This window comes from Capsella rubella, unplaced genomic scaffold (genome assembly GCF_000375325.1).
Source record: "Capsella rubella cultivar Monte Gargano unplaced genomic scaffold, Caprub1_0 scaffold_5, whole genome shotgun sequence".
NCBI lineage: Eukaryota > Viridiplantae > Streptophyta > Magnoliopsida > Brassicales > Brassicaceae > Capsella > Capsella rubella.
In genome coordinates, this window is record NW_006238919.1 from 11,457,088 (window position 1) to 11,475,754 (window position 18,667).

Consider the following 18,667-nt stretch of genomic DNA (forward strand, 5'->3'; position numbering starts at 1 on the left):
ACTATATAAGACGAATATATCTCTTTTTCTTTTAAGAGAAATTTATAAAAATACCATTAAAAGTTTTGGTTTTGCAAAAAATATCAAAAATACAAAATGTGATTTTCAATGGTATGTAATTTAATATTTTAAAACTAATTTGGGTTAAGACTTAAGAATCTCCCAACTTTATTTATTTTATAATGATATACCGATTTCTAATCTATACTATATAAAAGTATACCTTTCCTCGATATATAGAACATTGGTTCAACTTAACCAAAGTGAACATCGTACTTAGACTGCTTATTGGGATGAAACAATCCCCAAAACTTTTCAACATCAGGAGGGGTCGGCTTTACATTCTCGTCATACATCGCAAATATATAAGTCTCGATTTCTTTCCCTGGTCTCTTCGGCGTCCCGTTCTTCACATGATTAATCAACTTATTGTTATAAACTCTCGCATTCTCTATATTTGTCTCGACTCCTCCTTCCGTTGGCCATCCAGTCTCTGACACAACTACGTCCAATGATTCACCACCGGATCTCTCTAGAGCCGAGTGCACTGCATCGAGCATCGCATCGAATAGGTTTTGGTAAGATCTAGGAGGGTCCGATACGGTCCCTGGAGAAGCCGTGAAGAGAGCGTAATCGAGCCGGATTCGGTCTTTATCTCCCGCGTAACTGAAGTAAGTGTAGAGGTTTAAGTGTAAAGGAGATTTCTTGTTTACCAAGAAACGTATGATTGGTTCCATTAGCACCTTAACTTCTCTTTTAAACGAACCTTTCGAAGGTGGGTAAGACTCTCCGAGCACTCCCATGTCCACCGCCGTGGATACCTGTTTAGAATCCGCACATTAAAGTTCAAAAAGGAAAAGAAACAAAAACTTCTGTTGTTCCAAACTCAATTAAAGGAGTTTTGATGAATATCACATTTGAAGTCACAAACCAATAACACCCTCTAAATTCTTTTTAAAAAACTACCCTAAAAATAGTACATATCCATTTTTAATAAGATAATTTTGCAGAATGTAAACTTATGAGAAATTCTGATTATTGACAATATATACCTTGATACGACCACCGAGTCCGGCTACTAAAAGAGCATGGTCGATGTTTTCCATGGCCGGGACTAAAATATGTGAGTACGAGTCGGAGATCTTAACTTCGTTCCCAACAGATATGTAACGGAACTTGGTGTCATTCACGTAGCTCATGACGTTGGTTTGGACCCACGTGTTAGCTTCTAATTGGCTTGAGGCCACGCGTTGTAGGTCCGGGTTGGGAAGGCCCAACATTACCTCGATGCCGGAGCCACGTAGGGCGGTTAGAACGTCGTGGTCCGGACTGTATAGCCTTACTCGCCGGATGTTTTTCTGTTTGAATAGCTCAACGGTTTCTGCCGGTGACGGGAGGTTGTTGCCGTATCTCCCGTAGCAAACGCCGACTTGTCCAGCTGTTACATATATATTAATCCCCACATATAAACAATCTATATATTTCATGATCAAATGTATATGTTACTAAATTTAATATGATTTGTTATTAATTAACTTAAAAAACATATATCTAGTCATTTGAAAGTTTGTCAAGTTTCTTTTTTTTCTTTAAATGTTGAAAACTAAAATTAAACATTAATATAAAGGTATGGTTTACTATTAATATTTTTTTTCAATCTTCAGATACATATAATCAGTAATAAAATATATAGTATCAAACAGCTAAAAAAAAGACTTGACCTGGTCTGATTACTAGTTTAGGGGAGAGTGATATAGTAAATTAAAACCATATGTTTTATTTCTTTTAATATTTCTGGTATTATATATGTTATATATATTGCCTATATACAAACCTGCGTTATATGTATTGACGAAGAATAGAACGAAGTGAATGGTTAACGAAGCCAAGGCCAAGAAACGGAGATCCATGGTCTAGGTTAGGGAGAGGTATCAGGTCCTAATATTTGTTTAGGGAATTTAGAGAACCCGAAGTCAGTTGTTCATTGTGATTGCATTGATCATAACACATGCACATATATATATACCCAAATAGCATTATACATATATGAAAAAATTTACCGGATAAGCAATCAGGAAAAATACGTGTTGTTGGTATATATATATATATTAATAACTATCAGATACGGTATCTACTACACAAACGAGACTGAGAGAGAGAGAGACATATGTCTCTTCATAATTAAGTCCACTTGGTGCAACTTCAAGTCAAGCAACGCGTGTATTTTTATTTTAGGGTTCAAGATTTGTTGAAAGCAGGTATTGGAATATATAGGAACAGGCATGCAACGTACGAGTGGAAAAGGCAAACAAAGCCAAAGGGTGGAGTACTGGAACGTTACGTAAAGGGACTTGTATAAAAAGATAAATTAGTTTAAAATTATTAGTAAAGCTAAGAATACAGTTAAATAACGTATCTGAATTGAACGTAACGCATGAAAAATGTAAAGAATAAAGTCGTATGACCTCCTCCAGTTCTTTATAAAAGAAAAAAAAAAAATCACAGCAAAGTTATTATATATAATATATGAGTTCTTTAATATAGCTTTGTTGTACATAGTGGTTATTGCTACGTACGTGTTCGTTAAGGCAGTATGCTTAATGGTGATGTATCGGAAAATAAGACTTTTAATTTATCGTCGTGACACCAGAGACGTCTTTACCGTACGCTCTGTTGAACATTTTAGATGTGGGCAGGAGAAGGCTTTCGGTCAACATTTTGGCTTCTCCCCGATGTATACGGCAATGTCTGTCAATGTTACCAAACTGTTTCAACTAATGAAACTGGGCCTTACACGAAATGAGCCCAACAAGGAACTTGAGACAAATCTGAGCCCATGTGAAAGCTAAACGGAAATCAATTAACTTTGGATTCGTTTTTTTTTTTTTTTTTTTTTTTCTCAAGTCCTACTGCGAATTGCCAAAAGTCCAAAAACAAAAACTCAATGCGAAACGAAACATACCAAAAAGGTCAAAGCTTAAACCAACTATGTAAACCGAATTGTCATCCGCGCGTAAATATCCTTGGCAACTATTTGACCGAACAACTTCAAAATCCAACGAACGGACGGTCAGGATTGTCAGATCAGCATCGTCGGAGTCCTTAACGCCGGGTGGATCAGAAAGAAAAAAAAAAAAGGAAAAGCAACCACTCCATTTCTTGTGCTCACCATGCTCCATTCCCTCCTTTGACTTTGCACTTCAATTTTATCAGTCTCAGATCTCGACGATGGCTACACAAATCTCTCAGCTTGCTTCTTTCTCATCCACCAATCGCCAATTTCACTTCCAGAGCCGATCTTTTACGTTCTCCAAGTTTCGTCCCCAGGTAAACTTTTTAGATGTCGTGAAAAAGACATATTTTTGTTCAGCTCGATATTGTATACGTTTATGCCCAATACTCTCTCTATTTGGTTATACTTAACTGGTTACGCTATTCTATAATTATGAACTTGATTCGATTTTGGCCGTACTCGACATTAGCTTTTGGCCTTCTTGGGACTTGTATTGATACCCGCTTCTTTGGATGAACTGGTAGAGTTATATGACTTTACCCTGTGTAATAATATCATTCCCCCTTTTTTTTTTTTTTTTTTTTTCTTACATTTTCTGATTCGAGTATTGGATAGCTTGAAGCAATCATATCTACTTCTTTCGGTTGTCTCTTTGTGCTAAGAATCACTTGTAGAGCTCCTCTTCTAGATTTTCTTTTTGGGACTGATAGTGTCACCGCTAGTGGCTAATTCGCTTATAATGGTGCAGTCTTTTGTAGTTAGAAGCGTTGATGGGAATAGCTCAGAAACACCAGCGTCTCTTACCTATACATCTGAGGTTTCAAAGCCTATTGTTGAGAAAACATCGGCACCTTTTTCAACTGCTACCGGTAATGACATTATTACAGAGCCAGTAGAGGCCACACAACCAATTAGAGCAGCAAAGATCCACGACTTCTGTTTTGGCATTCCTTATGGTACTACTTACCTTGTGCCTCACAAACTTAGTTTCAAATCTTAGTGTTACTGAGCTGCTTTTAAAAGTTTTATTTAAGTATTCAAGTCTGCCATTTCTCATATGAGAGTATTTATTTTCAGGGTAACTCGTTTGTATTAATTCTGCTTCACTAATGATAATTTATTAGGTGGTCTCGTTATGAGTGGAGGGCTTCTTGGGTTTGCGTTTTCACGAAATCTTGCAAGTTTAAGTACTGGTGTTCTCTATGGTGGTGGCCTTATAACCCTTAGTACATTGAGCTTAAAGATTTGGCGACAGGGAAAATCTAGTTTTCCTTACATACTAGGACAAGCAGGTAGTCTTCATTTTTTGTCTACGCTCTACAAGAACATTTAACTGGGGGTTGTAGTCACTAAATTCTATCTTTACTTCCATTTCATCAAGTAATTGCTGGTATCTTACACTTGATAAGTGGATGTATGAATATCCATATAATTATACTGTGTAATACTACAAGTGGTCATCTGTGAACCAAGAGCACATGAATGTCTATCAAAATGTTTCTGTTATTCTAAAAGCTTTTGTGCTTACTCATTCATCAAAACTCTGTTATTGCAGTGCTGTCAGCTATCGTCTTCTGGAAGAACTTCACAGCTTATTCTATGGTATTTTATCATCTTTGTGATCATGCTGATTGTTTATTTTTGCTTGCTTGACTTCTCTTGTTCAATCTTGTACTTTTGCAGACTAAGAAGCTGATTCCTTCCGGGCTGTTTGCTGTCGTCAGGTAAAATAAATTTTTGTGATCCCCAACAGACTGATGATCTTTATTGGATTCATGTAACCGTGAGTTCACGTATTTCTTTCACTGCAGTGCTTGCATGTTGTGTTTCTATTCATATGTGGTACTCTCTGGAGGAAACCCACCTCCAAAGAAATTGAAACCATCTGCTAGTCCTTAATATTGAAGGTACTTCTCCTAGGTTAGATTTTAAAAATGGAGGTCTTCTTTCTTTTAACGACTCTGGTGTGTTGGGTTCCTGGTGTAATTTTATACTTATACGAGTTGATATACTTTTTTGTGACCTGTTCTTACCAGTGTCATGAAGTTTTGTTTTTCCTACTTGTGGTGTTGTTAGCCTATGATTGTCTATAGGCCATACTTTTATGCTAAGTGTCATATTCTAAGTTTAGTTTTTCTTACTTCAGACATGATATGATTTACTCTTAAGCGAATCAGGTATACTCAATCCAAGGCATAATTTATGTTTGATTCATCATGAGTCAAAAAACCTTTAAACACTTTGATTGAAAACAATCTTCGGGAGAATAAACAAAGGGCTAATTTGATATGTGGATCCAACATTTCAAATAGAACAACTCCATAAACTTTCTCAAAGCAAAAGGTGAATTCAGAGCAAAAAAAAAAAAAAATTGATTCCAGTTATGCAAAGCTGAGTTTTATCACGGAGAGGTCTCGACAGCAAAATTTTGATTAGCGGGTAGCTTGTGCCTGTGTGTGTTCCAAGAGCTGATTCACTAACTTGTAAGTCCGTCCTGATAAGCCTTTGGTGTGGTTTATCAACTGCTCATGCCTGCATAAAGCGGAAACGAGAATAGATTGTAGAAATATCAGACACACAGGATTAGGATACGAATGATGTACTAGATCTAAGTACGCTTACACGTTGGGCTGAGTAGGCTCCATGATTACAGTTCCTGACTCAGAATCAATCTTGGCATCAAGCTTTGAGGTGCGGATTAGGTTCACAATCCATCTCTCAGCGTCCTCATAGTTCAGGTTCAGTTTTTCAGCAAGTACCCTGACAAGGCCATAATAGACGCGATATGAATACAAAGTTAAAACCACAAGACTGCAACAGTTCCTCTTAAATTAAATAGCTGAATATGGCATAAATTTTTCAATGCGTGGAGAAAGATAAGTGATAAACAAATATTTCAAAAGTTCAGCAATCCCGAGAGAATAACTATGTGGAAACATACACAATTAACCGAATGTGAGAACTTACCCCATGTCAATCCTTTGATGAATTTTGCAATAGGTTTCAAAGATAAATAGGCGGGCATTCTCAAGAAACTCTTCTCTCAGTGGTACTGTTGAAAAGTTTCCATCCTCAACTCGCTTGCCAAGGAATGGATCATTCACAATAACCTACATCATATTAAAATGGCATGAGTGTTGATTGCACAGTTCTACACCAACAAAAATAAATATACATATGACATTAGTTACCTCTTCACACTCTCTCATCTTCCTTTGAGCCCCATCAAAGTCATAATTGACAAACACACATGCCAGGAACTCGATAATAGGATCTTTGTAGGAGTAGTGCTCTTGCTGAATGACTTTTATGAATTCTTTCAATTGAGGTCTTCTCCTTTTGTTGACAATGAAAGCAGTTGCCAAGTAACGCAGCAAGTGAGGAGCACTAGTTTGTATGGCATTTAGATACCTGAAAAAGTAAATAAACAACAAATTAGTATACAACACTGCAGCAAGGAAAACAAAGTGTTTAATTTTCAGCAAATGCCCATAGACAAAGCATACTCCTAAGAAGAGGTCTGGATAAAAAGAAAGTGAAGACTCGCCAACTAGTAACTACTAATCACTTGTTTTCACATCAGGACTAACTTTGACTCTAAAAATTGCTTCACACACAAACACCATATGCATACTTAGTTGCATCTAGATCAAGCTTATATTTAAAGCTAAGGAAATAGACGGTGATGCAAGGTATAAAGAAGAGATGCAAATAACATAGAGCTTTAAACTTACTTGTCTTGGTTAAAAAGATCAATGATCTGTGTCCTTCCATTATCATGGTTAAAAAAGATGTAGAGACCCCAATGCATCAACCAAATCCTGTTCTGCACCTGATTTAATGGTGATGCAAAACTCTGAAAAACCAAAAGCTAGTTAGCATATATACTCGGGTCTATAGTGATCCCAAAGGTCACAAGCTAGAGGAAGTTTAAAATGCAAACCTTTGAGTCAATAATCTCTTTGAGACGGTTAAGCTCTTCAAGAGCAATGTCCCAGTTTTGCATCAGTATTTCAGATGCGAGCTTTCCCCACAAGGCACTCAAACTTCTCTCAAGGTTAGAGCACAGGGTTCTGTACTGATAAAGATAATCAGCAGCACCAGAATAGTTCCCACATTCAAACTGAAATTTGGCGTATTGATACAAAGCCTCAATCTGGTCTGGACCAATCTGAGTAGACAACATGCCATATAAGATTTGCGTTCCTCAATACCAAACAAATGCAAATCTGGATAACATTTTACAAAATTAGAGAACTTTAACATCCAAATCACAACCTGGTAGCGTTCCTTGAGCATCTGGAGATTGTACTGCTTGTCAGCTCTTAGCTCCTGCACAGCGCTAGGGTTCAAAAGAAAAGACACAAGTGGCGCAGCTGCCTCCTCCAAAGATTTGAGCCTGGCCACGACCTCTGCTCTTCTCTCCACCATATCTATCACCACAAAATTTCCACAATCATCATTTTTTGTTTAAAAAAAAAAGAAAGAAAAAAAAACGCAAATTGGAATACACAAGAATACCTTGAGGTGCATCTTCAGTGTGGTAGAGACTCTTGTGAATATCCATAGCGTAATCAACCATGTTCGTCTTGTTCAAAAGCTCGATCTTAAACTTGAGGATCTGCTCATCAGGGTAAAGCTGAAGCTCTTGAAGGAACTCGAGCAAAGGAAACACCAAGTGTCTGTCCAGGTTTGGCGCTATTAGAGGTGTCAGGTCATAGTTCGTTTTGCTTTCTTCCATCGTCGCAAATCTCTCAACCTCCGCTGCTTCCCACTGGAATTATCTTCTTAAGACGGCCGAGATGGAGAGTTTCAGAGACGATGAGGTAATTCTTCTGTAATGAATTTAGGGTTTTCTCCAATAAGAACTTTCGATATTTATAAATTCGCTCCTTTTACTTCTTATAATTTCTTTCTCCCCCACCCCAACAAGTTATTTAGGGGATGGTATTGTAGAGTTTTTTTTTAAAAATTTTATTTTTTATTGTAGAGTTTTAATAACTTTAAATGTAAAGTAGAATCATTTGTTATTAAATCAAAATTTTATTAAAATTTTTTAAAGTTTGGTGTTATTAGTTATTGATTCGTAAAAATTCATTCAAAATTTTCATAAACATAGAGTTATTGGATTCAGACTTTTACTTAAGTCATAAAAAGTATGTGTTATTCAATTAAACAAAATAATCTCTTATTGTTGATGAATTAACATTTTTCCTTAAATGGCATATGTTTTTTAATCAGTTTTTGGCTTTTGATTCTGCAAAAATCTATTTTATTAGCCATGTTTCTTTAAAATATAAATTTTTTGAAAAATTAGAAAATCCAGATTTTATAAAATTTTGCTAATTTCTTCTTAAAATCCAAAAACTACTATGTGGTCTTTATTTAGTATAACGTGAATTGACATTTTTTTCTTCAAATCCAAAAACCACAAGTAGATCATGCATGTGGATCTACCAACAACACATTTGGAGCTGCGTATGATAAATTCATGGGATCTAGAAACTTCTCTCCCTATGATCGTCCACCCGTAAGATTCTGATGAATTGGCCTACGTAGCGACACGGGCGCGCACTGAAGTTCATGACTTGTTTGGCCTTCCTACGAATCTTATCGGTGAGTCGTCTCTGAATGTTGAGTTTGAGCAGATGTATCTTCCGATGTGTATGCTTTCTGTGATTGGAGGCACTGTGAGGTTCAACGAGAAGCAGAGATCAATGTTCTTGAAGCATTACTTTCCTTGGGCTCTTCGAGCAGGAAGGCAATGCACTGACCTTATGTCTGTGTACTATGAGCGTCACTTTAGCGAAGACTTAGAGCAAGTTCGAAGAAAATGGGGAATCATCCCAGCTCCTCAACATCTTAAATGATAGTTTCTCCCCACTTTGAGAACACATTTACGATGTTTACACCCTGATAAATCCAGTTTCATTTAGTTGTTTACACATTTACTATAAGCAACAACTTGATAGATCACGTTCAAGGAAATATCCCTTTTGGTTGTGAAACTTGACTAAAGGAACTGCATTTTTCTTATGTCTTAGTGTACTCGACTTGCTTCTCCAAGTTTACTATATTTTTGATGATGCTGATGTTGTCGCCTGTAAACGGTTTGTTTTCTATCATTCCTAACTCTTGCTTCATGTTATATTTACTTCCACAACCGTAAATAACTCGCTTAGACCATGTTTATTGGCGTACTTGGCCTCAGTCCCAACCAATTTTTACACAAAATTAAATAAAAATAAAAATAAAAACTAAAGGACGTACGCACAAACGCGACGGTCCTGCGTTTTGTTTTTCTCTATTCGCAGGCTCCACTGACACGTGACGGCCCGCGATTGGTTATCATTTTGTTTTTGTTTTTGTTTTTTTTTTTTAAATCAAAAAAAAAAAAGAATTTAATTTTTTTTTTTTGGACTCAAACCGATACCCTTGCCCTTAAACCCGCGTTAACAATAGAAGAAGTCGAAACTGTATAACTCTAAAACAAGGCTAACAAAAACAAATTTTGAAACAAAGTTTGTAAGAATTAATAACGGATAAAAAACTCTTCAATCATCATCATCACCATTACAGAAGATCTAGATCACCAATATATTATATGTAAATCAACATTTAGGATAAGGAATACCACAAGCAGCAAGAAGTTTGTGAGCATTTTTGGGGATGACATAGTGACCAAACGCTGGAGTCTTTATGTAACCACAGAGACAAGAATGTTGTTCTTTCAGCATCTCGCAACAGTATGCTGGAGGCTGACTTCCCTTGAGTATCGCTGGTAGGCATGACATGAGTTCTGTCACGACGCACGCCGCTTTCTCCTCTCTACCGGAACCTCCAATCACGGTTGGAGCCAGAGTTGACATGACGACTATAACAAACGCGATGACCCCTAACTTTCTGAACTTCATGCCTATGCACAGTATTTAGTCTTCTCTCTATAATTGTATTTGATTTATAAATGAGAATATTTGAGGTTTTTGTTTTGAAATTTGTAAGGATGATAATGCGATCACGCATATACATGTTTATACATGTTTAATGGCGTTGACAATATTTTTACAAATGAAAGCATAAGTAGAAAAGAATTTGAAAATATTGAATTAGAAGCAAATTAAATGATATACATTTAATTTGGTCAAAAAATGTGTATATACAAACTTTTGGTCAAATGAAATACACATTTTCCCAAAAAATAAGAGACAAAGGTTTGAAAAAATATCTCTTATTTCCAATTTTTCCAAAAAAGAAAATGTGTATGGATATTTTTACCATAATTTGATCATGGATGTCAGACTTGAAGGTACTCAAAGAAAGATTTGGTATTAAAAAAAAAAGTAAAATGGAAATTTTGAATTCTATGTAAAGCTAGAAAAATATAGGAAGAAAAAAAAAATGTCCGAAAGATTTGGTACTAAAAAAGGAAGATATATTTGTCACTTGAGTCTTGAGTGTACAGATAATGTGATGTTGAATACTATTTTTGACTTCGAAGCTTCTAAATTCCAAAGGCTAAAAAAAGGGAAAACCAAAAAAAACCAAAAAATGTGTTGAAAAAAAGAAAGGTAAGAAAAAAAATGATTTGGGAATAGAGAGATTTTATAGTTAGACCTGAAAACTGAAAAAGCCTCCGGCGGCTGAGAGAGGAGAATCATGGAGGATCATCATCATCTTCCCGATACTTTGAAACCCTTCTTTCACAGAGCCACTGAAGCCCAGGTTTCCCACCTTCTTCTTTTTCTTTCTAAATTCTCTAATCATCTATCATTCGAACACCATTAACACGTATACCATTGATTCAATCCATCCAGGAGCGATTGGTCAAGCTTGAAGCTGCTCTTGCGTCGACCAATACAGGTTCTTTTTTTTTTTCTTCTTAAAGAATTTGTTCCCTGTAATCTCTGATTTCTGGAACAATTGATTGAGTCTGATCTTCAAGACTATAGTCCTCAAGTTATATATTCCTTGTTTTCAGACATTCCGGATGCTAAGCTTGTTGAGGAAACTGCCCAAATTCAGTCAAAGCTCGAAGAAGCTAACGCCACGGTGATGCAAGAACAGAAGAAGGTAATTCTCTTCTCTTCACATTGTCTCATTACCTTAGTTTGATGTCTTGGTTTTGGAGTTTTGACTAATAGGATTCTCCTACTACTAGGTGAAAGAGCTGACCATTGAAAACGATAAGCAAAGGTACCGTATATTGCATCTTCTGCGGGCGCTAAAGGATGCTGATGAGAAGCTTGAGAAACTCTCTAAATGATTTCTTTCTTCATTCTTCTCTTGTTGTGATTCCTTTTCTTTTAACATCCTTACTGAGGAAAGCATCTGTCTGTGCTCAGTAATATTATTTAACTGACGAGATATCATAAAGGATTCATTTTTCCTACTCGTATCTTGCTCTGTTTGTTTCATAAGCGAATCTGCAGTTTCTAGCTTAGCAATGCCCATTGCTGATTTACTGAAGATAGTTACTACTATACATGTGATCCCCAAGAAGAGAAGATAGCTTATTCCACAGTAGTTGGTTTTTTCTTCTTCTGTTGGGAACATGAAGCATTCATCACTGTCTAGCTATTCTAGCAAAAATCATCTTTCTCGAGCTTGCAGTAATTGAGAATTTAAGTGCCATTGGTCATTCGAATCACTTTGCATAGATTTTATTGCTGCCTCTTCTTTTTATTGGCTTTTTGCATTTTTTGTTAGATTTAACGAGGCATTGATTAGTAGCCATTTGGCCATGCTTGGCTCTGAGAAGCAAGGTCTATAAAATTTATCTCCATGGAAAAAATGTTCATATGCAGTAATGCTTTGGTTCTTCAGTCTTTCTCCATATTCTTTTGTGGCCAAAATCATAGGAGCTTCTGTTTCAGTTATTAAGCATTTGCCTTTTCTTCTCTGATCTTTTGTTTGGATTAGTAGCAGATGGATGATGCTCAACACAATGGGAAATTTGATGAAAGCTTTTCTGTATTGCTTTTGTTTTCTACTTGATGTTTCAGAGGCTTAACTACATGTTACCCTGAGAAAGTGAGAAATCACCAGCAGTCGGCTTGTTTGATTGAACTGATCAACCAAACATATGATTTGTCGTAATCAAGTCCTAAATGCTATTTGAGGATGTTTCAGAAACCAAAAGATTGGGTTAAGTGGAAACTCAAAAGACAAAAAAAAAAAAAAAAAAAAAATATTCAAACCCACACCCAAAAAAAAAAAAGAAAAGAGAAAATCCAGCAACGATTTTATACAAATTGAGATCAGATCATTAGCCCGAAACTGAAAAATAAAATCAAATATAGAATGAAAGTAGCAGCAAATACTAGAAAGTAGGTTAGGCAGAGTCAGATGGACCAGAAGGAAGCAGCTCATAGCCATCATGGTGATGGTTAGACTCAACTGGTATGCATTTGAGACCAACGGCTAGGATCATACTTAAGGAACCAATCAAAATGCAAAGTAGCCAATGTTGCCAACTCAAAGGAACAGTGCTTGCAAATGCTCCAAGGAACTCAACAATGATCACTTGGAATCCAACTGTTGCAGTCATTACAGCAACAAACACCCAACTGTTGAACATTCCTTTAAACACATTTATCTTCTCTATCTCTCGGCTGTTTACCTCGTTAAACACCTGTTTTTATGCAAAGCATTAGTGTTAAATAATAATTTCAGAAACACTATTTTTTATTGGTTTTTATGGTGAATCTAGTTAACCTGACAGAAGACGAAGGAGTTGAAGATTATGGTGTTGAGAACAGCTGTTGAGTCCGGGCCATTGAGATTGAGTATTTGTTTTCCAGCAAAGTTGAGAATGCCGAGGACAATTAACTGATAAATGCTTTGACCAATGATGTTTCTCCACATTGCTCTAGTGATGAAGCTAGCAGTTCTAGCTATTGGTTGACGTTTCATTAAACCTTCATTGGGAGGTTCAGTTGCTAGAGCCAATGCACCGAGTGTGTCCATGATCATGTTGACCCAAAGTAGCTGCACCGCAGTGAGTGGTGCAGCTCCTAAAAAGGTGTAAAACAATCATTGGTGAAATTGTTCATCATAGGTGCAAGTTGTGTATATGCTTGATTTTGCTTACCGGTGATGCAAGCAGAGACAAAGTTGATGATCAGAGCAACAACATTAACAGTTAACTGGAACTGAACAAACTTCTGGATGTTTATATATACAGCTCGTCCCCATTTTGCCACATTCACAATCGTTGCAAAGTTGTCGTCCATTATAATAACATCAGCATTCTCTTTCGCAACCTGTGTATATCGGGGAGGTTAACTTATAGAACAATAAAATCTAATGATTTACAAATGATATATAATAAAATCAGTAACAGAGAAGAACCAAAGGCTAACCTCTGTTCCAGCTATTCCCATGGCAAGTCCAATGTCAGCCTCATGCAATGCAGGAGCATCATTTGTTCCATCCCCAGTAACTGCAACTACCTCTCCCATTTTCCTCAAGTTGTTGACTAATGTATGTTTGTCCAAGGGCAAAGACCGGGCCATCACCTGAAACCAGTTAGAAAGAATATAATAAGATGCTTTCAAGAGACACATGGGAGAATTACGAGTCCATTTCGTTAATCTAATTCACCTGAATTTTGGGTAAAATGGCCCTCATTTCGTGTGGAGGCAAATTGCGGAATGCTGAGCCTTCTATAGCTACACCTCCCGCTGTAAGGATACCACATTCCTTTGCAATAGCTTTGGCCGTGCTTATGTTATCACCAGTGACCATACGGACAGTGATTCCAGCAGCTTGACAAGTCTGAACGGCTTCCCTAACACCAGGGCGGACCGGGTCCTTGATTCCAACAACTGCAACCAATGTGTAGCCACCATCAGGAAGATCCCCACTGGGAGCTTCATCAAGATCCGTGTAAACTAAGCAGAGAGTCCTCAGGGCCTCTGACGCAAATCCCTCTATGACATCAGAGATACTTGCAATCTTTTCTTCAGATAAAGGAACAGATTCTCCATTTGAATCCACAACCTTCTCGCACATTTTCAAGACTATTTCAGATGCACCTTTACAGAAAGCACGTACTTTACCACCAGAATGAGATGTAAGAACAGACATTTTCTTTTTGTCTGAGTTGAATGGCTCGATCTTGAGTATCTTATGTTCTCGGCGTTGCACGTCAACATCACCACCCAAAAGCAAACCAAATTCCAGTATTGCCCTTTCTGTAGGTGAACCCAGGATCTGAGTTTTTCCTTCCTTATCCTTAACGACTTCAGAACCAGTGTTCTGAAATATGGCCTGTATAAGGATATTCTGAACTTCTTGGGATAGGTTTAACTGGAAGTTTTCCTCTTGCCTATTCTTGATATTTTCACATATCCAAACTTTGTTGACCACCATGTGGTTAGTGGTTAAGGTCCCTGTTTTATCCGTGCAGATGCAGGTAGAAGAACCCATCGTCTCACATGCAGCCAGATGCCTCACAAGTGCCCTGTCACTCATTAACTTCTTCATAGCAAATGCTAGACTTAAGGTCACAGCCAGAGGTAACCCTTCAGGTACAGCAACGACTATAATGGTAACAGCAATTGCAAAGTAGTCAAGCAATGTTAGGGCATCTTCAGAAGACCACTCAGTGATGCCACCAGCCCTGGCTTTCTCCACAACAAACCTTATGCACAATACCACAAATGTAAGCACTGCAAAGCCTAAACCAATCTTACCTATGATTGTTGCAACCCCGTTTAGTTTCACCTGCAGAGGGGTCTCATCCTCTCCACCTTCACTCAGAGTATCCATCAACTTTCCCCATTCGGTCCTCATACCAACGGTTGTAACCAGCATTTTCGCAGAGCCATTTTGGACTTTGGTCCCTGAAAGAAGAAACGGCTTCTCTTTATTCACATGTGATGGTTCACTCTCGCCTGATAAGCTTGACTCGTCTATCTCTAGATTGTATCCGGATATAAAAATCCCATCAGCTGGAACTTGATCCCCAATAGACAAATGAACCACATCTCCAACAACCAAGTCATGAATGGAGACCTCTTGCCTGCTCCCATCCCTGGTGACTTGAATAATAATCTTCTTTTTCTCTCGATCCAAATCTCTGAACTGCAAAGATTGCTTGTAGTCACTGATAGCAGTAACCATGACAACCAATATTATACTTAGCAAGATCCCTGTCCCATCATACATACCCTTTGGAAATCCTTCTGTGGCAACTCCAACTCCTATCGATACTACAGCGCAGACCATAAGGATGATAAGGGTTATGTCTTGAAGCGCCTCCCAAACAAACATTAAAAAAGATCTAGCTGGTTTCTCAGTATAACGGTTTTCTCCATAGATTTTCTCTCTGATGTGTAGTTCACTCGAACGAACACCTTCAGTGAGAGATACAGACACTTTCTGAGCAATTCCTTCAGGTCCTCCACTGGTCGTAAGGCTCTTTGTGTCATGATTGCGAACCATAGAAGCAAGCTCATCTGCTTCGACATAAAATCCTGCTTGTTTGACCTCATCAGTGAGTTTATATTCACGGCGGGCACCAGCTGAAGAAATACACAATGAAAAGATTAAAAATCAAACCCAGTCCCCCGACAGTGTTGCAAATCATGCATCTCTGAAACTCAAGAATGCATTTCTTACCATCAATGAACTGAAGAGCTGCCTTTTGAACATAGAAAGCAACCCGTATCTTTTCCTGGTTATGAAAAAGGAAAAAAGTGAGCTTATAGGAGACGACTACAAGAAAGAACTAACAGCCATTGATCTCTTCTAGACAAAATAACAGCACCAAAACATGCCAACCGGTACAAATTTTGATTTGTTTAATCCTTTGGATTATGCTTTTTATACAGAAGAGGGTATAATCTTTCTGTAACAGCAGCTAATTGTTGTTGTATATGTAAACAAATTCAGTGATCCAACAAAGAATCAACTGGACCTAAGGTAATTCAAACTGTTTTTTTTTTCTTTTTCTCTAAAACTCAAAGAAATTGGTCATGTCTTTGCCTCACAAGTCACGTTTTGAAAACAGAGTTCAAACAAAAAAAAAATATTTTAGTTTTGCTCAATAGTCATGTGTTAGTCATAATAGTCAAATAGCAACTGTATTGTTCAATAGGAAAGAAAGAAAAAAACAGAGAAGAAAGGGACCAAAGGACTTAAAATTCAAAGAGATTCCCAAACTGCTTCTTCAATTTATTGAGGCAAGTGGGACAAATAAAGTCGATGTCTGTTTCAAGATGGTATGGATTCGCTCTACACGAAATTTCCAAGAAACTTCCCAAAAGCAAAGGTAATTGCACAACAAGTCAAAAATAATGCAATACCCAAAAAAGTCAACAACTATATGAATATTGGAGAAGCAGATCTTTCTTAACTAGATTTCAATTGGCTTTAACGTCCACAAAAATGTATTCTTAATTATCCGTGACCTTCGGGAACCAAAAAAAAAAGGTGCAGCAATGGGATATGCCCAAGGTAAAGTAAAGTAGAATATATTGGAGACACGAAAGCATGATATCAAAAATTATGTCACTCTCTAAAATGTGTTGGGTAGGCAATTTTGTATAGCCGTGTGATATAAATAACTCATCGGTTACACACATTCGATCATAATCACACGTATTTCAATATTCCTAAATCAATCTTAAACAATCAACCGAATCCTAATTTACGCGTCATTTTGTGTTTAGTTGACTGAAGAATAAGAAGAAGAAAAAAAAGTGTACTCAGTGGGTTTGAAATGAGCCAACTATAATTTATCGGTTCACAATGAAGAAAGAATCGTGGAAAATAAGAAATGGTGAACAACAAAACATTTTTAAATGGAAGATATATCATCAATGGCCAAAAACAAAAAAAAAATAATAATTCTAATCCGAAGGATCGTAAATCTAAACGGATCGTGATCTAATAGCGTAAAAGGATACATCAAAAACTGTCGTTGAAGATGAGTAAATATATACTGAAATATCAACAAAATAAGGAAAAAAAAACGATCTCAATGCATTTTCTCGGAAACCATAACATTTTCCCGGAAACGAATCATTCACCCGAAATACAGATCATGGAAAGAGAAAAAAATTATCAGGAAGCGACACAGAAATTGCAAGTTCATCTAACATGACGAGAACAGAGTAAAACAAAAAAATAGAGGAAGGAGGAGAAGAGACCTGGATCTGGCATCTCTTCTTCTCATTCTCAGCGAGTTTATCGAGATTGCTGATCATACGAAAACGACGAGCTCGATTTTTGACGAGTCCGACGGAGGACCTCCATCGCTGACGAGCTTCCAGCGACGGATTCTTAGCTTCGACCTCGAAATCCTTTAGGAGATTAGACATCACTTTCTCTCTTTTTTTTTCCTTCTCTCAAAAAAAAAAAAAAAACTGTCTCCGTTTACTTTCGAGTAATCTTCGGCGACGCGAAGGAAAGTGAAGAGAGAGAGGAGAGAGTGAAGGCTCCTTCTTCCTCCGATTCTTTATGCTAAATCTCTCTCTCTCGGCTCTCGCGCAACGTGGGAGTTTGTTGCGAGTGTAAAGCCATTTTTATCTACTGTCCCAAAAACTCCGAACCCGGTTTAGCCACCGGGTCGGGCCGCCTTTTCGTATCCATTGGATCGCTTTTATATTTTATATTATTTAATTTGACGCAGTCCCAACTTTGAAGAAAGTCTTGCGTCCTCGTTTCGTGGGTTTCGATTCGAATGTAGGACAGTAGTTCCATGTTCAAGATCCGACCCATTTATTCTGCACATGTGACATTTAACTACAAAATATAGTAGAATTGCACAGTTTATTCAATGAAAATGCTATTTTTAGCATGCTGATTCATGTTCTCTTAATTTCACATGTATGATGTATTTGTACAATTAGTAATTAGATGACTGTTAGTGTTAATCAAAGTAGCACATATACACATACATCAAATTAGCGTGAAAAGATTGGTCGATGGGAAAACCAAACAACGGAACATAAGTGAAATTAGTGGTAGGTGACTGTTAATGCTATGTAGACGTCGCCATTACTAATTTAATACGTATAAGTATAAAGTAAATGGATGGTTGTTCTGTGAAGGTGCGTGCGTGGACACAGCTACTAGATTAGGCATATGCTTTCCAACTTGCTCTGTTTTAAGGTATCCACCCAACTTTATGAGGCTGCGATGCCTTCTACTATTATATACTTTTCTTTCCTTTTACCCTTTTTCCAATTCTTTACAATATTCATTTGTACACCTTTGTTCACCAAATATTGCTTAGACTTTTCTTTGTATCACAGATTTCATAAATAAAAACTGACTATTTGTCTTTAAATGCGGTTTAACCAAGTTGACCAAAATAAAATTAAAGAAAACATGTGAACAGTCATGTTCGTATATAAAAAGAACTACTATATAGATCATTCAGAAAGCTGGTCAATCATTACACATAATATATGATGTTATATCATGATGTGAACTTAAATTATTAATGTAAAGAAAAGGTTAGCTCCAAGCCTCCAATAGTCAGAAAAATGCATTCAATATTTTAATATGGAAGTCTCTTCTCTAGCTGTGTTCATTGCCTTTGTCACCCATGTTTGACCCAGTTTCTCTTAATGAGCTCTATAGTCTTCATTTAACAACAAGAAAATTTATTAGCAAGTCTTATTTAGCACACAAATACTGTAA

General features: G+C 37.1%; 6 protein-coding genes across 6 annotated transcripts; 2 read left to right on the plus strand and 4 right to left on the minus strand.

Annotated features, from left to right (window-relative positions):
• Positions 1-144: 144 nt before the first annotated feature.
• LOC17886228 (probable glucan endo-1,3-beta-glucosidase BG1) lies at positions 145-1,979 on the minus strand. Its single transcript, XM_006292226.2, has 3 exons — positions 1,835-1,979; positions 1,053-1,438; positions 145-821 (listed from the first exon to the last, which is right to left on the minus strand). Exons 1-3 carry the CDS (start codon positions 1,908-1,910, stop codon positions 255-257), a joined length of 1,029 nt encoding a protein of 342 aa, XP_006292288.1. The 5' UTR covers positions 1,911-1,979; the 3' UTR covers positions 145-254.
• Positions 1,980-2,938: 959 nt separating this feature from the next.
• Positions 2,939-5,227, plus strand: LOC17887212 (protein FATTY ACID EXPORT 1, chloroplastic). Its single transcript, XM_006291763.2, has 6 exons — positions 2,939-3,327; positions 3,762-3,969; positions 4,138-4,305; positions 4,569-4,615; positions 4,697-4,737; positions 4,825-5,227. The coding sequence occupies exons 1-6, from the start codon at positions 3,229-3,231 to the stop codon at positions 4,910-4,912; spliced, it is 651 nt and encodes a 216-aa protein (XP_006291825.1). The 5' UTR covers positions 2,939-3,228; the 3' UTR covers positions 4,913-5,227.
• Positions 5,228-5,240: 13 nt separating this feature from the next.
• Positions 5,241-7,848, minus strand: LOC17884692 (eukaryotic translation initiation factor 3 subunit E). Its single transcript, XM_006291088.2, has 8 exons — positions 7,535-7,848; positions 7,292-7,446; positions 6,957-7,184; positions 6,748-6,869; positions 6,205-6,424; positions 5,981-6,123; positions 5,636-5,773; positions 5,241-5,545 (listed from the first exon to the last, which is right to left on the minus strand). Exons 1-8 carry the CDS (start codon positions 7,752-7,754, stop codon positions 5,446-5,448), a joined length of 1,326 nt encoding a protein of 441 aa, XP_006291150.1. The 5' UTR covers positions 7,755-7,848; the 3' UTR covers positions 5,241-5,445.
• Positions 7,849-9,545: 1,697 nt separating this feature from the next.
• LOC17887109 (non-specific lipid-transfer protein 2) lies at positions 9,546-9,966 on the minus strand. Its single transcript, XM_006292128.2, has one exon. It carries the CDS (start codon positions 9,925-9,927, stop codon positions 9,625-9,627), a length of 303 nt encoding a protein of 100 aa, XP_006292190.1. The 5' UTR covers positions 9,928-9,966; the 3' UTR covers positions 9,546-9,624.
• Positions 9,967-10,551: 585 nt separating this feature from the next.
• LOC17886306 lies at positions 10,552-11,408 on the plus strand. The gene is made up of 4 exons (XM_006292039.2): positions 10,552-10,735; positions 10,828-10,873; positions 10,992-11,083; positions 11,172-11,408. The coding sequence occupies exons 1-4, from the start codon at positions 10,670-10,672 to the stop codon at positions 11,274-11,276; spliced, it is 309 nt and encodes a 102-aa protein (XP_006292101.1). The 5' UTR covers positions 10,552-10,669; the 3' UTR covers positions 11,277-11,408.
• An 811-nt stretch (positions 11,409-12,219) lies between these two features.
• Positions 12,220-17,501, minus strand: LOC17885659 (putative calcium-transporting ATPase 11, plasma membrane-type). Its single transcript, XM_006290478.2, has 7 exons — positions 17,170-17,501; positions 15,638-15,692; positions 13,616-15,540; positions 13,375-13,530; positions 13,104-13,275; positions 12,728-13,026; positions 12,220-12,644 (listed from the first exon to the last, which is right to left on the minus strand). The coding sequence occupies exons 1-7, from the start codon at positions 17,338-17,340 to the stop codon at positions 12,345-12,347; spliced, it is 3,078 nt and encodes a 1,025-aa protein (XP_006290540.1). The 5' UTR covers positions 17,341-17,501; the 3' UTR covers positions 12,220-12,344.
• Positions 17,502-18,667: the final 1,166 nt, after the last annotated feature.

Excerpts from the sequence above, each read along its gene's own strand:
- LOC17887212 (XM_006291763.2), top strand. The coding sequence starts at position 3,229 with ATGGCTACACAAATCTCTCAGCTTGCTTCTTTCTCATCCACCAATCGC. Across the intron at positions 4,616-4,696 it reads ACTTCACAGCTTATTCTATG|ACTAAGAAGCTGATTCCTTC; the intron begins GTATTTTATCAT and ends GTACTTTTGCAG. Across the intron at positions 4,738-4,824 it reads GGGCTGTTTGCTGTCGTCAG|TGCTTGCATGTTGTGTTTCT; the intron begins GTAAAATAAATT and ends CTTTCACTGCAG.
- LOC17887109 (XM_006292128.2), bottom strand. The coding sequence starts at position 9,927 with ATGAAGTTCAGAAAGTTAGGGGTCATCGCGTTTGTTATAGTCGTCATG.
- LOC17886228 (XM_006292226.2), bottom strand. The coding sequence starts at position 1,910 with ATGGATCTCCGTTTCTTGGCCTTGGCTTCGTTAACCATTCACTTCGTT. Across the intron at positions 1,439-1,834 it reads CGTCAATACATATAACGCAG|CTGGACAAGTCGGCGTTTGC; the intron begins GTTTGTATATAG and ends TATATGTAACAG. Across the intron at positions 822-1,052 it reads GACTCGGTGGTCGTATCAAG|GTATCCACGGCGGTGGACAT; the intron begins GTATATATTGTC and ends GATTCTAAACAG.
- LOC17885659 (XM_006290478.2), bottom strand. The coding sequence starts at position 17,340 with ATGTCTAATCTCCTAAAGGATTTCGAGGTCGAAGCTAAGAATCCGTCG. Across the intron at positions 15,693-17,169 it reads AGAAGAGATGCCAGATCCAG|GAAAAGATACGGGTTGCTTT; the intron begins GTCTCTTCTCCT and ends TTTCATAACCAG. Across the intron at positions 13,027-13,103 it reads TGTCTCTGCTTGCATCACCG|GAGCTGCACCACTCACTGCG; the intron begins GTAAGCAAAATC and ends ACACCTTTTTAG.
- LOC17884692 (XM_006291088.2), bottom strand. The coding sequence starts at position 7,754 with ATGGAAGAAAGCAAAACGAACTATGACCTGACACCTCTAATAGCGCCA. Across the intron at positions 7,447-7,534 it reads CACTGAAGATGCACCTCAAG|ATATGGTGGAGAGAAGAGCA; the intron begins GTATTCTTGTGT and ends TTGTGGTGATAG. Across the intron at positions 5,774-5,980 it reads CATCAAAGGATTGACATGGG|GGTACTTGCTGAAAAACTGA; the intron begins GTAAGTTCTCAC and ends TGGCCTTGTCAG.
- LOC17886306 (XM_006292039.2), top strand. The coding sequence starts at position 10,670 with ATGGAGGATCATCATCATCTTCCCGATACTTTGAAACCCTTCTTTCAC. Across the intron at positions 10,874-10,991 it reads TCTTGCGTCGACCAATACAG|ACATTCCGGATGCTAAGCTT; the intron begins GTTCTTTTTTTT and ends CCTTGTTTTCAG. Across the intron at positions 11,084-11,171 it reads TGATGCAAGAACAGAAGAAG|GTGAAAGAGCTGACCATTGA; the intron begins GTAATTCTCTTC and ends TCCTACTACTAG.